The 14,812-nt window shown below is 32.2% G+C and overlaps 1 protein-coding gene and 1 long non-coding RNA gene across 2 annotated transcripts; one reads left to right on the forward strand and one right to left on the reverse strand.

Moving 5' to 3' along the window:
* The first annotated feature begins 1,314 nt into the window (after positions 1 to 1,314).
* LOC149413612 (uncharacterized) lies at positions 1,315 to 11,564 on the forward strand. The gene is made up of 4 exons (XM_089644569.1): positions 1,315 to 1,544; positions 1,637 to 1,826; positions 5,672 to 6,036; positions 9,285 to 11,564. Exons 3-4 carry the CDS (start codon positions 5,672 to 5,674, stop codon positions 9,925 to 9,927), a joined length of 1,008 nt encoding a protein of 335 aa, XP_089500695.1. The 5' UTR covers positions 1,315 to 1,544; positions 1,637 to 1,826; the 3' UTR covers positions 9,928 to 11,564.
* Positions 5,867 to 14,270, reverse strand: LOC149413613 (uncharacterized). The gene is made up of 3 exons (XR_016304197.1): positions 14,040 to 14,270; positions 9,269 to 9,533; positions 5,867 to 5,999 (listed from the first exon to the last, which is right to left on the reverse strand). It is a non-coding gene; the product is annotated as an uncharacterized LOC149413613 (long non-coding RNA).
* Between the last annotated feature and the right edge of the window lie 542 nt (positions 14,271 to 14,812).

Here is a 14,812-nt window from a genome sequence, read left to right on the forward strand (position 1 = left end):
ACACATAATATTATGAAAAAATTATAAACTTAGAGCATTTAAGAAACTTAATTAATCATAGCCATGATGAATTAAGTATAAGAAAAACAAAAAAACAATTAGTTTGTTAAGGCGAAGCACTACGTCGTGTAATGTTTGAATCGAGCCGCTATCAATAACACAACTTACGTAGATGGTGATAAGGCTTAAATTCCCGCTTAACACAATCCACCTTTTTTGATTTATGCAAGAAAAAAACATGACCAAAAAGTGTCTTTTATTTTATTTTGTGGATGTTCAGACACAAATATTTAAATGTTTTTCGATCATTTTATAAACAACTTAATTTGCCATATTATACAATAAAACCATAACCGTAAATGGGTCGTAAGTAGGAGATTTTGAACTTTAAACACTTTTCATAGGCCTTATGCATTATTTTTTTCTGGGCTTATAAAAAGACTTATCTAAAAAATACTCGATTATTTCAAAGGCCAAGATGTATTCTACTCGCAGTATTTAATTAAAGAATCTGAAACATTTCTAGGACACTAATTTTTCAAAGCAAAAACACATGATTTTGAATTACTACGTCGTGCATCGCCTTAAATAGGTTATTGGAAGGACTCCCAGATTCATAGTACGCTATTTTTTTTATGATTTGGTGTGATCGGGGAATGCTGTGCATTTATATTAATGTTACTGTTTTTTTATACAAAAAATATATTTGGCCTGTACTTATATTAGTATTAACAGTATTTGTATCATACTCTCTATTTGCTTTTAAATTTCTTGCGTATTAACTAACATTTTTTTCTTTTGTATGCTACTTCCGTATCTTCTGTTTCAACTTTGTATGCCTCTGTAATAATAAGAAATTTAAATTCTCCAATTGATAGTGTCATCCTTCCTGGAATGAGTTTTTTTTCCTCATTGGGAATGATATGTTACAAATTTCATATTATATTTTTTGTAATATATTGTCAATTTAATTAAATACATAAAGCAATTTCTTCTCTCAGATTTTGATATTTATTTAGGCTGGCTAAAATAGGGAAATAATTATTAATCCTCCATACGAGTTAAAAAAGTTTATTATTTATAGACGATATTCGGGAGATGCTCAACGCATCTGAAGTTATCAAAAATTAAAATAATGGAAACGAGTCGGTACTTAATGACACAGTATAGTAAATAAATAAATTAATGACCTAAAATTTAGCTAAAAGTAATATTGAAAAGTTTTAATATACGAGTATTATAATCAGGTACCGGGTGTAATTTCGTCGCTGCCTATTACTTAACTCTTAAATTGCTGGAAAAATAGACGCCACGCGGTGACGCCGAATTAGATGAAATCTGTGCAAAAGTCAAATTCGTATATTTTTGTAATTTTGATTTTGAGTGACCGGTAAAAGTTGAAAGTGATCGATACTTATTAATTAATTATTAATAAAAAGTGACCAATTCTTATAACTGTTCTGTTAATTCCACAATGAGTTTTGCATCCGCGCGAGTGAAAGTTACACGAGAAGATTTGGCAACTGACACTGGTCAAGGAATCTGTATGTTTTTGTTTTGTAGTCATGGGGATTAATACGTTTTGGTTTTTTATAATATCCAGTGTTAATTTTACTGAAATGATTTTCTGTTTTAGTAACGCTATCGAGTAACTGTGGAAAATTGATGGAATTACACAAAGATCTCCTTCAATCCAACATGACATTGACCACATACGTAAATGAAAGTCGCAAGATGATTGCTGACCTGAAAATTTCAATTGCCATGACAAAGAAGCATCCCTCAGAAGTTCGTCAGATTTTACAATAAAGAAACAATTATCATTGGTGAGTTTGTAATTTATTAGAATACACGAAGTTTTATAAGTGCAAACATTTGAAATAAACAAAAAACAAGTAATTTGATTTTCATTTGTAAAATTACCAAGTCACCCGAAACAAACGAATATCGGTAAATATTTTAGTAAAACGTTATGGCAGTATCCTAATAGAAATAAACACATTGGATATAGCAGCTTTGGTAAACTTGTCGAATTCGGCTGCATGAAAGGCTCTTTAAAAAACAACACTTTCATTTCAACATGAATATTTAATGGAGTAAGTTAAGTAAACATGCACAAAATAGGTTTTTTTTAAGTGTTAGTTTGGGTAATTTTAATAATTTATGCGTATTTCCTAACCTTCAAACTTAACTTTGAGAAAATGCATCTTTTACCATCTCCCACAATATAAATAGTTATTTCTAGTAGAAATTAAGTTAAAGCTAAGTGCTGTTTATAATTTTTTGGCATATAAAGCATGCAGTAGAATTCCATAAGTTTATCATAGCTTTGCTCGAACTACGTCTTATAACAAGGCCAGGAATTTAATTATACTAGGTAACCTAACGAGAAAGACCATGGTAAGTACTTCCTAGCTTTTCCCTTGAGGTGAGTAACAAAAAATGGCATTCAACTGTCTGTAATTAGGGGTGTTGGTATGACGCCAACTACCATAGCGTAGCTCAATCATTGAAGATTCCTTTTTTTTGGCTGAATAATATTTGTCTATCTAGGACCTCTGCACACAAGCAACTTTGGTTTCAGCGACAGTTGGTAACTATTTATAATGTAATTGTTGCCTGTAACTAAAGTTACTCGAATGCCCCTGGATTTCTGTCCATTTCCGCCAACAGTTGTTTACTAGTTAGTGAAATAATATATTTGTATCTGGCAACACCAAAGCTGAGGTAATATTTCACACAAATATCGCTGTAGAAATTAGTCTAGTAGAATTAGTAATGGTCGTTTGGCTTTTGCATTTTGGAAGAATTAATTCTTAGGATGGGTTGTTTCAGAAAATTTAAAAAATTCATCAAATTTCGAAGTTGATTTTCAAGTTCTGTTCTTATGTCATTATTGGCCAGTTGTTTCACAAAACTGAAATAATAACAGAACTTGAAAATCAACTTTGAAATTTGATGAATTTTTCAAATTCTCTGAAACCCATCCTTAGGACGGGTTGTTTCGAAGAATTTGAACAATTCATCTAATTTCTACGTTCATTTTCCAGTTATGCGAAAGATTTTTTCAAGTTCTGTTTTTATTTCAGTTCTGTCAAGCAAATAGCCTATAATGATATATTAACAGAACTTGAATAGGACTTTCACAGAACCCGGAAATGAACGTTGAAATTTGATGAATTGTTCAAATTCTCCGAAACAACCCGTCCTTAGTCTGCTGATTTTTCGAAAATTTTCGCCGTCTGCCAGCTATTTCTATTTTCGTAATAACTTATTTGTTTTATGCAAAATCATGTTTTTGTAAATTTTACTGTCTTACCAGATAATGTGTTTACATATTGATAAAAATGTATGTAATCTACCATAAGTAGATTTCCCAGTTTTTAATGACATTACGTCACCTGCTTAATTAGGATCAAGATTGTTTTTATTGCTCTTTGTGGTTACTTTCCAAAACATGTTATAAATAATATTACAGGACACAGCGTTTAAATTAATAATTATCTTTGTTTATAAAATGAAAACAGATTTTTAAAGTTCACAAATAAAAATTGAACTATAGATAGATGCGTTTTTTTTTCCTTTTTAATAACAAACTTTTTTTTTAAACCGCCAACTGTTTGAAAAAATGGGGCAAACAATTGGCTTTAAAAAAAAAATACAGTTTGTCTAAATACTTTAAACACATACAACAATACATTAAATTGAATACATATACCATTCTGCCTGTTCATAGACAATTACTTAAGATTCTATCAGATATTTATTCCTGTCACATTGTTTGCAATAAAAGAAAATACTAATTTATTTATTTTAGAGAAACGGCTTTAAAAAAAACACAATACAAAATATGTCTATTTAATGGGAGATCAGACTTATGATTTATAACATTGATGGTAAAGCACAATTTTATGTAACTACAATTACCTCATAATCGTAATGCATCTTAAGATGTTTTAATGAGTAAATAATACTTTATGTAAAATTTACTTTACACAGTTCAACAAGCATAAATTAACATTGATATTAACCATTTAACTGCAGCTGTCGCCAGGGCCGGCCTTGTGCACGCGCAATTGAAGCAGTCAGCTCCGAGCGCCGACTTGCCAAAAAACCACCAAGGAGTGAAGATAATACATACAACGCCCTTGAGGTTTTTAATAGCACCATGCACCGTTTGGCTCAGGGCCGGCCCTGGCTGGTACATAGGTGCAATCGACCAAAGTTACCAAATGGTATTGAAACCTGGCCTTAAATATAGCATATTCTTCATATTATTGACATCAGATCTGTTGAAATACGTAAAAAAAAGTCACAATCAATTTTATATGCCAAAATTGAGCCGCATAGTGTGGAAACCTTACTCGATTTGTTGAGTGGTGTACGGGTTATAAATGTAAATTTGACCTTATATTAAATTACATATGAGTAAATAAGTTGAATTTTCACATCACACCTTTGCACGCCGTGCCACCAACAATTATAACAGATAAAAGACACATTTTATTTTAAAAACACTTTGTATCAGTTAAATAACAACCAGAGATGTGCTTTATTTGAAATAAATCCATTTAATGGAAATGCAAAATGGGTATTTTCCATTTTGCATTTTAAATGCTTTTCTAAAAACCATTTTGCATTTTAAATGCTTTTTTGCAACATTCTTCCTACTCTCTCCACTCATCTTTTTTTCATAAGCCCCAAATATCAGTCGGTCCTCAACCTCACTATGAGAGATAATTTACATTTGTCAAGTTGCTCCCTGGTAGGAGCCCTGGCAATTGAGTGATACCATTACAAAAAATACTGATTCAAATACTGAACATGGGGCCATGACGCTGTAATATTAAATTTTAGATAGCAGTTTCTATGTTTTTACGTTGGCAACATTAGTCCTGCGCAATTTTTTTGTGATTTCATAATCTGTGGTCGTTGTGTTTTTGGATTTACCATCATGTAATATGTTTTTTCTACATTGATGTCCATTATTAAATGACAAAATTGTTCAAAAATTCCATAATTATTTTTATTGTTTGACCTGAGAAACCATTTTGCATTTTCAATGCATTTTGAAAATAGGTATTTTGCATTTTGCATTTGAAATGCTTTTCTAAAAACCATTTTGCATTTTGCATTTGAAATGCTTTTCTAAAAACCATTTTGCATTTTCAAATGGAAAAGTTTTTACCCATTTCCATTTCAAATGGTTTTGGGTACCCATTTTGCACATCTCTGATAACAACGATAAACAACTATTTTGGTAACCGGATATGGCAATTAAATGCATTTTAATAGCTATTTAAAAATAAAAAAAACGGATAATTTGACGCCATTTCTTCATACCATGTTTGTTTTGACATAATAATATTAAAATAGGTTTTTTTTTTAATTAAATCTGATATGGGATCATATTTTTAGGTTTATGGTTTCGGTTAAATAAGAGAAGAAAAGAACTATCCTTAAAAAGTTTCACATCAATAATAATGGCCACCAAGTGCACAATCGTTTTTAATTTTAACGAAATAAGTATTAAAATACCTTTTTTCCATTTCCAGTTACTAAAATAGTTGTTTCTCATCACTATCTAACTGATAACAAAGTGTGCCTATTAATCGTGCCCCGATTAAGTCCAAGTTAAGAGCCCATTGTCATAGCCGCTTATTCATTGCAGATGATGGCGTCGCACTCGCCAAAAGGCATCAGGTCAGCGGAGAAGTCGTGCGAGGAGAGCAAAGAGAGCAAGGAGGCGCGCATGAATGCCATCAATAATAATGTGCTGCGAGTGACCCCCCGTCGCCAGGCTTGCCTTTTCGCCGAGTGGTTCCGCACACTGGTTGACTCTGACCGCAGCAGTCTCAGTCTCTACCTGGCCGATGATGCCATCCTCCAGTGGTTTGGGCGTACCATAAAGATGAAGAAGAAGATCTCCGGGTTCCTGAAGTATGACATGCATTGCACCAGTCATCGCTTCACTTCTGTGGAGGTCTGCTCCACTTTTCCTGTGAGGGGAGAGAAAGAACAAATCGTCTTACAAAGGTTACTTATTTACATATTATTATTTTTAAGTGTTGCTTTAAAATTGATACACAATCAATTAGTAATTAGAGTATTAATTACCAATGCAGCCAATCAAGACATGATGGTTATAAAAAATTTGTTTGATGGCAATTTATTATCACTTAACATAGAAAAAACATATTGTATTCCTTTCACTCTACAAAAAGATGTGCCAAATAACCTAATTAACATAAAAATTCATTCTAAAAATTGTGTAAATGACGGTACATGCAATACGGACTGCGCGAAACTGAATCATAAATCTAATATAAAATATCTTGGAATCTTGATAGATAAAAATGTTAAATGGAAAGACCATATCAATCTCACTGCGGAAAGAATAAGAAAACTTATCTATGTTTTCTATAATATACGAAACATTTTAAATAAGAAAACTATCAAAATTGTGTATTATGCATTAATTCAGTCCATATTGCAGTATGGGATTATTGGGTGGGGAGGGGCTTTTAAGGTGACACAATACCCTGATAACGGGGATTTGCCCCGACGCTCACATTTTAATTATTTGTGATGTACGTATTACTAAAATCTTAAATGTTTCTCGAGGGATTCCCAGAGATGCAAGTTATTTATATATAAGATTAATAAAAATAGGACCTTACCATTAAATATCTTATGTAAAACGGTTTGCCAATTTTATAAAACGTTTTTCAACTATAAGATGAGCGGGAAGCACTAGATTTTATTTTTGTAAACGATGAATTAGTAACTTCCCGAGGAATCTCTCTAGAAAAAAATTGTGATTTTATTAATTTATTCATAAGAATTAATTAAAATATAACACTCGGAAACATCAAACTTCTGTCCCGATAAAGTAAACTCGCCGTACGTTACTCCAACACGCTGAGGCGCGCGTAACTGTATTCGTGTGCAGGTCCCCAGGCACTTACAGCGTTATTCCTCAGTAACGGCCAGAGCTTAAGCCGGAAAGGTCGTCTGACTCCCGGCCGGTATGTCCAGTAATTTCTATTACGTATTTTTTTATTTAATCAAACGATTACTTTTAAAGTTATTAGTGAAATTTTCTGTTTTTTATAATGTGACCTCTTCCACAAGTCAGTAAAGGTTTTTTGTGTGTTTCACCAATAAAAAACAAAAGATTATATTTTCGTCATAATTTGAACTTAAAAAGTGCACGGTGGTTAAGTTTCAGAAAAAATTTGGACATAGTAAAAAAAATATGAAAACAGTTTATTTTGTAGATTTTTTTAAAATTCTTAAGTTTCTTTATTTTAATAGTTAAATATTACGTTAAATATTTTTTTCAATTCAAAATTCAAAAATTCTGCTGTTATGTGTGATTGTTTTTTTGTAATTGGAGCGCCTAAAAATGATAATATAGTAGAACTTTTTTTTCATGTAAAAAGTATTTCAAATATAATAATTATAAATAATGTCCTTTTTTTCTTTTTACATTTAAATTATATTTATTTGGCTTTCAGTCATGCCAATTTTCGGGCACAGAAAAATTTAAAATGAATGTAAAGATTTCAGACATGCCATAAATACCTTTCTATACCTAATATAAGATTTTAACATAAAATTGCTTTAGTTTAAAATGCAAACAGATTTTTCAAGAATTCGCAGGGTCTGCACCAGTATAAGATATTACACAAAGTAGCTGGTATAAAATTTCTATAATTTTCTATTTTTGTACTGTTTCGTACGTGAAACTTATAATTTTGATATCAAAATACCAATATAAAATTGTACCTTTTAACTCCCACCTATGTATTGTAAGTTCCTCCCGTCCTACAATGAGTTTTTTAACTCTTCGGGATTATTCTATCAAGAAAAAAAATAGTAACCAAAAAAGGATTTGTGATTTATGATTATTTGAGATGCCTTACATACTGCAGATGATTATAATACTGTATGTAGATACCACGATTTTCAAAACACCATGCAAATTATGCAATTCATTAACTAATGCCAACAATAATGAAAATTATTATTATCATTTTAAATTTATAATTATAAAACTTGTCCGTGTGAAATCAAACCATGTGACACTGTGCGAAATTTTGACCAACGCGGGGTGTAAACGAAATGTTTTGGGCTATAGCCGCGCCCACTAGAAACGCCCATAACTGATATTATTTTCAAGTCTTATGTCGTCTTAAGGCTTCCTTACAGCCCATAATTACAATTCAAAGAATAATTATAAAAATCATCCTTAGGAAATCATACAACTTTCCTACTTTAGAGATATTTCGGGAATTTAATGTACCATCTATTATAGAATTGTAAAAGAGAATCGCCTTATATCAAATTTATAAAGAATATTTTATGCATAAAATTCACCCGTCAGATAGCATAAGCAATAGATTCAAAACTAATTAATCCCCATGCTTAGAACAACCACTGCTCAGCACCACTATTTGTATTTAGGTGTGAGATTCTACAATATATTTTTGTCCAAAAATAAGATTAGTGTAACCGAAACTTAAGTCCCTAAAGTTGGATAATGATATATTGCACCCTTAATTTTCTTACGCTTACTTAATCTGTAAAAAGATATATTATTTTAATTGTCTTTATAAAAATAATTTTTCTAATTTGTGTACCTATGTTATTACAATGTTTGAATTTATTTCATAAGTTTTTGATTATTGTTTAAAAAAAATCATTAGAACATTATTTTACTCTAAAGGTAAATACTCCTCCCATTAACACGAGCTCCTGGAGCTCAATTTATGGAGTAGTAGAATAATAACGAAAAAAAATATATAAGTCTGCATATTGTTATCATTATAATGTTAAATAATTTACTTGCAATAAATTTTTTAATTTTTTTTTATAGGTTTTCAATATATTGTAAATAATAAAGCGCCCTATGTAGTAAAGCAGCCATGAGGTGATTTTTCACAAAACAGTTCTATAATAGGATATTTTACGTTTACTGTTCATAGTCAGTAGAGAAAAATTCAATAATCAATTCTACTAATTGATAAGGTCACATATTCCCAGTCCCTGGGGATGAAGTACAGGGTAGAAGTGGTATACCGTTTTCCCCATAATAATGGCATAACTTTTATACTGCCATTTTTGTGAAAAATCACCCCGAGGGCACTGTATTCCAACCATTTTCATATTTATGCACAATATGTAGTTCTAGTTTCTCAGATTCACATTTTATTTCCTTAAATGAATCTTAAAAATGGTATCAAAATAGTAAGTACATAATTACCAATGTACTTTTACAGAAACCCTGTTGTGGAAGAGGAAAAGCATGAGATTCTGGCCACTCCACTGAACAGCGAAACTCCGACCGGCATCCTCAACGCCCGTCTGCAACGCTGCTCCATCCCCGGCGTCTCAGTGAAGAGATCCCGCGCCATCTCCTCCAGTCCCGAGAGCCCCACTAACACCGGCTGCGGCGCCAAGAAGTCCAGAGTCTCTCAATCGAGTCCTACTTCAGTAGTCTCCATGGAGGTAAACGCCAGCACGCTCACCTGCAAGAAACAAGTTTTGAAAACAAACGGAAATGTGGAGAAATCAGATGAAACTACCACTGTTTTAGAGGAAGGCCAAGGTGATTGTTTGCCGTCTACGAGCGGCTCCGAGCCTCGTTGGAAACGCAACAAAGAATCGAACGACGATTTCTTCTCACAATTGCCACATAGCTTTGTGGAAGCTCGCTGCATCATAGAATTTACCAAGAGCAGAGACAAGAGAGGAGCAAACATCCTCAAATGGGAGCGCCAGTGCAAGCTGCAGGTGGCGTACACTGAGGACCCCCTCTACTTCGGTGAATACATCATCTGGACCATAGTTTACAGTGATAATAACAAGTGCCGAAGGAATTTGCTGGCCGCCTTTGACGCCGTCAGCGAACAGAACCCTTAACTTTTTGTAGTGCAGCAAGTGCGCAAATCTCACAGTTATTACTTTTTTTTTACTTCAAGTTATCATTATAAAATTTTTATGAATCGTTGGTGATTTCAAATTATTACTAATTTGAAACACATGTACATTTGATGTACTGGTGGAAATATGCACTTGTGTTAAAATTACGTTGTTTTATGTAAAAACATTTAAAAAGAAAGTATATTTCTTTTATTAATCAAAGAATATCTCAACTACTCAGTCAGTGCATTTATTGTACAAAAAGAATTGAAAAATGTACTTTCTCGAACCTCTTAATTACGTACATAGTTTTTATATTAAAATGAATAGATTTATAACAACATATTATAGTTTTATAATTTTTAGACATTAGAAAGTGAGTTTTAAATGTGATAATCAAATGCATACCTCGAAATAATAAATGTGTTGTATTTTTAAAGTTGACACAGCATTTATTTTTAATTTGACAATATGTATAATGTTATATTATTAAAATAGGATAGTTTCAGATTTGAAAACCTGAAATTTATAGTTCCACTAGATTTACATGTACATAAAAAATGGCTGTTCAACATGAGCTGTATAGAAATAAATACTACAATGTCAAAAACTCAAGTCAATTTCCAAAATGAGTTAAATATGGGGTTAGATAATCTGAAGGCAATTTAGGTTTTTAACAAATTCCATAATTAAAATAGGTGTTTTTTTTTCTTTGTAAAATCAGATTTAAACAGGCCCAGCACGGTTTCAATACAAAATCAGTTGCTTTTTTATTTGCATCAGAACTATAGACATTCAAATTGATCGACCAGCCAATCAGGGAAAGGGGAGGAGGCGTGACTGTCTCTCTTTCCGCGATTTGTTAATAAATGAATCTGACAGTATACAGTCAACTCGCATTTCAATAATCACTATGAATTTAGTCCTCGAAAATAAAATCTGCTTACAAATTTTTTACAATGGCACGCAAATTGCTGGCCGCGTAAAAAACTTAAACAAAAGTTCAGGTTTGTTTCCAAAATTGAATATTTTGTTACATTTTTACAAATGTGTTATAATTTACTAACTTCATTCATTTTTAGCAGGCGGTTTGCATAAAAACAAACTTTCAGATCCTGCGCAGTAAAGTTCCACTATAAACTGCGCTGCGAACCGTTGCCTTACTTTTCTGCGCAGAATGTGTGCTCTTTGACGGTCAACTTACGACTGATGTCGTGGGTTATTCAAAGCACTCTCGAACCCTACTGGTGCCGAAAATATGGTCACGAGGTTTGCCTCCATCGTCTACGAGATGATACCCAGATTTTATGTTAGGGCAACTCTGTCAATTTGGATGTCGATTAGAAATCAAATCAGAATTAAAAAAAGGCATTTTGCAAAATGGGAGATCCATCGAAGTTTAAAAAATATTATGGTGAATATGGCCATGTCTTGTTGTATATTTATGAAATATAAAACTGGAGGTGTAACAATGACGGACATATTTATCATAAAAATAGCAGACAGCTTAGTACAAATATAAATCATGCAAAATAATAAAATTTGGACAAATTGTAATATAGAGGCCCTCATGAAAACAATATTTTGTTGCTTGTCAACAATAATTGCAATTGTTTCATTTTATAAAAAATAAGTTTCCAGTTAGGTAAGTTTTTAGATTCTCACGGCCAAAAGCATTTTTGTTGTTTGTTTTTGGGGTGTTATGCCGTGTTGCGCTAACTCCTTCTTTAGCCGACGTTTCGGACAGCGTTGCAGTGTCCATCATCAGGGCAGATCCGGTAGATCCATTACACATCTTCGGATCTACCGGATCTGCCCTCATGATGGACACTGCAACGCTGTCCGAAACGTCGGCTAAAGAAGGAGTTAGCGCAACACGGCATAACACCCCAAAAACAAACAACAAAAAAGTTTCCAGTTGTCTTCCATTACGAAATTGGCTTGGAATGATGAGGCAGAATATGTTTTATGTGAACAAGTCATTAATCGATTTGAAATTTTATGAGAAGTCGTTGAACAAGTTTTACGAGAGGTCCTCGAATGCATTGAACAAAAGTGCCAATTTTATAAGATAATTTTTACTACAGTATTATTTCGTCACCCGATCAGGTAAAAGCCACCAAAAGACAACACACATTTTTGAGATATTGCAAAATTGAATGCTAAAATATGTTACATAAACTGTAAAATACGGATTTAAGGTTATGAAATCAAAATGTACCTTTTATCTACCCGCATAAAAACAGAACAAGATTAAAAGCATTCAATATAGATTATTATTTCTTTAATATTAGATTATTTAGATATCTCAAAACTTGTGCTTGGGTTGGTGACTTTTGCCTGAACAGCGACGATTCAATTATTTTAGTTTAATAAAAATCGCACAGCATTTGATGTTCGTTTCACATTACCAGAATTTTTTCATAGCTTTTATATTTAAATTGCTTTATGTTGTACATATTTGCATTCAGTTTTATTTATAATGAAGACGCCCCGGTTTCATTTAATTGTTTGTTTGTCTTAAATTTAATGTGAAGCATAGTTTATAATTTTGGCAACTTATTTTCTTTGAATAGTTTTGTCAACCAATTAACTACATGTTTATGATATTACAAACAATGCTCAATTCAGAAGTGTACCTACAAAGTGTGTTTTTATAATGAAGGATAAAAGTAGACTGAAATAAATGAGATCCCTGAGGAATATGTGTGATGAATACATTAATTACGAATTATGAGATCTGAAAAGAATGCATGATCGATGTAGCGTAGTGAACAATATAAAGAAAGGGACACTAAGATGGTTTGGACAAGTAGAACAGATGGAAATGAAACAAGTGAATAGAGTAGTTGGGGACCCCAGGAAGACATGGTTCGATCAAGTGAATCAAATATTTATGTCGGGTCATGTCACGTCAGAACAATAGGAGAGTATGCATGGAATGATGTACGTATATGAATATGGATGCAGTACGGAGTTGTTTGGAATTATTTCCTCTTTATTTACAATCACTAATTTGACTGTAAACAATGCGCCTTTTAATTAGAAATATGCACAGATTTTGATGCAATGAGTTTGGTGCAATCCCAAAACGGGTGAGAATTATCAAGAAATGACTAGGCATATTTTACTCATCCAAAGAAACACCGTGGAATAAGGATGCCATGACAATATCAATTTATGAAACCTTCAGAAGAAACTGAAATAATTTTTTGTATTTTTATCTAATGATGTTAGTAAACCTGTTTATTTTAGGATTTAGCGAAGATTTGTCAATTTTAATGCGCATCCATTGCAGACTACTTCTTTACTTTTCTATCTAAGGGTGCGTATAAACATGCGAGCCAAACTGCCGAGCTGAATCACGACTTGCGGGAAAGGAGCGAAACACCGCAAATGGCGCAAAAGGCAGCTTGCAGTTGCTTCATTCCTTTCCCATAATTCGTGGATCGGCTCATGCGTTTTTCTTGTGTCTATACGCAGAACAAGACATCAAAATAGTTTTTATTTTCTTTAATCAAATGCGAGAAAGAGTGCCAAAAGGGTCCATCCTATGAGACTTTGAACTCTGGGTGAACTAGAGATACGTTCCATATTAATTTAGTCTTAGATTTTTGTACTAGCTTTAAATTTGATTTAGCATCAATGTTAAATACTAATTATGTTGCTTTTATTCCTATGTAAACGTTTAATTTTGAGTTTTCACTTGACACTTTTTTGCACACAAATTTGTGCATCATACTATAAATATTTGCCCTCAAGTCTTGTATTCGCATTTATAACACGACGATGCATTGAAATCATGACTGATGGAGATATTATTAACAGTACAGAACCATTTTTCTCAGTATTATCGATAAACTGTCACTGAAAACAATAATAGCAACTCTCAAACGAAAATCTGAAAAAGAACCCATGACTGAAGGAGATAGGGTCGAATTAGCTTATTAGTAGAGCAAAGCACCGGCAAGGTTGAGGTCTTGGGTTCAATTCCTAGATGCGACCGAATCTATTTATGATTTTGCTGTTTAAAATTTTCGTTTGACAGTCACTAATATTGCCTTAATTTTTTAAATATTACAATTTGAAGTTGTTATAAAATTGTCACTCACCAATAGTTCCTTCGATTTTCTCTTGATAAATGGAATTATTAATTCGCCAAAGCTTTCTCCATTTCTGCTTGTATCTCCTGACCAGCATAATAAACTAAAAATAAATATAAAATAACACATTATTGTAAATTCTATTACATTTCAAATTAACAGGGTTCTACTGTAATATTTTTTGGAGGCTCAAACAATATAAATAAATAATTTAATATACCATTTTACGAGTGTTGAATCCATAGTAAACAAGTATTAATTTTATTCAATCAAAATTCATTGTATTTTAAGTTCAGTTTTTTTTTGTTATAACGGCGTACAATAATTTATTATTGTACTTGCATTGTAAAACATATAATTTTAAACATATGAATAAATACATTATTTTCTTGAATAAAGAATTGTCTCAAATTTAGAATCAACAAAATTTTAAATAATAAAATTGTTATTTTATAAAATATAAACAAGTTTATTTATTTATACATAATATAATTTTCACACCTCCCAAACTTTTATCCAAACGGTATCATTTGATATTCAATATTCGTGTTAACACACTTCAAGCGGGCGAAAAAAAGGGGCCCAATTGAGAAAATAAATTTTTCGTTAAACCGCTTTAACTTTGAAAATAATACATACAGGGTGTCCACAGGGGTAAAGTGCTCTAACTTCGGGAGGTGATTCTACAAGATGGTAGAAGTAAAAATGATAAATAACTTTTGTTTCCCAAAGAAGAATATTTATTTTCCCCGGATGATTTGAGATTTTCACAGCCAAAAGTA

Source organism: Hesperophylax consimilis, chromosome 21 (assembly GCF_061612785.1).
Source record: "Hesperophylax consimilis isolate HC1 chromosome 21, BYU_Hcon_1.0, whole genome shotgun sequence".
Lineage (NCBI taxonomy): Eukaryota > Metazoa > Arthropoda > Insecta > Trichoptera > Limnephilidae > Hesperophylax > Hesperophylax consimilis.

Coding starts and splice junctions, on each gene's coding strand:
- LOC149413612 (XM_089644569.1), top strand. CDS start 5,672: ATGATGGCGTCGCACTCGCCAAAAGGCATCAGGTCAGCGGAGAAGTCG. Junction 6,037..9,284: donor GAACAAATCGTCTTACAAAG/GTTACTTATTTA, acceptor GTACTTTTACAG/AAACCCTGTTGTGGAAGAGG.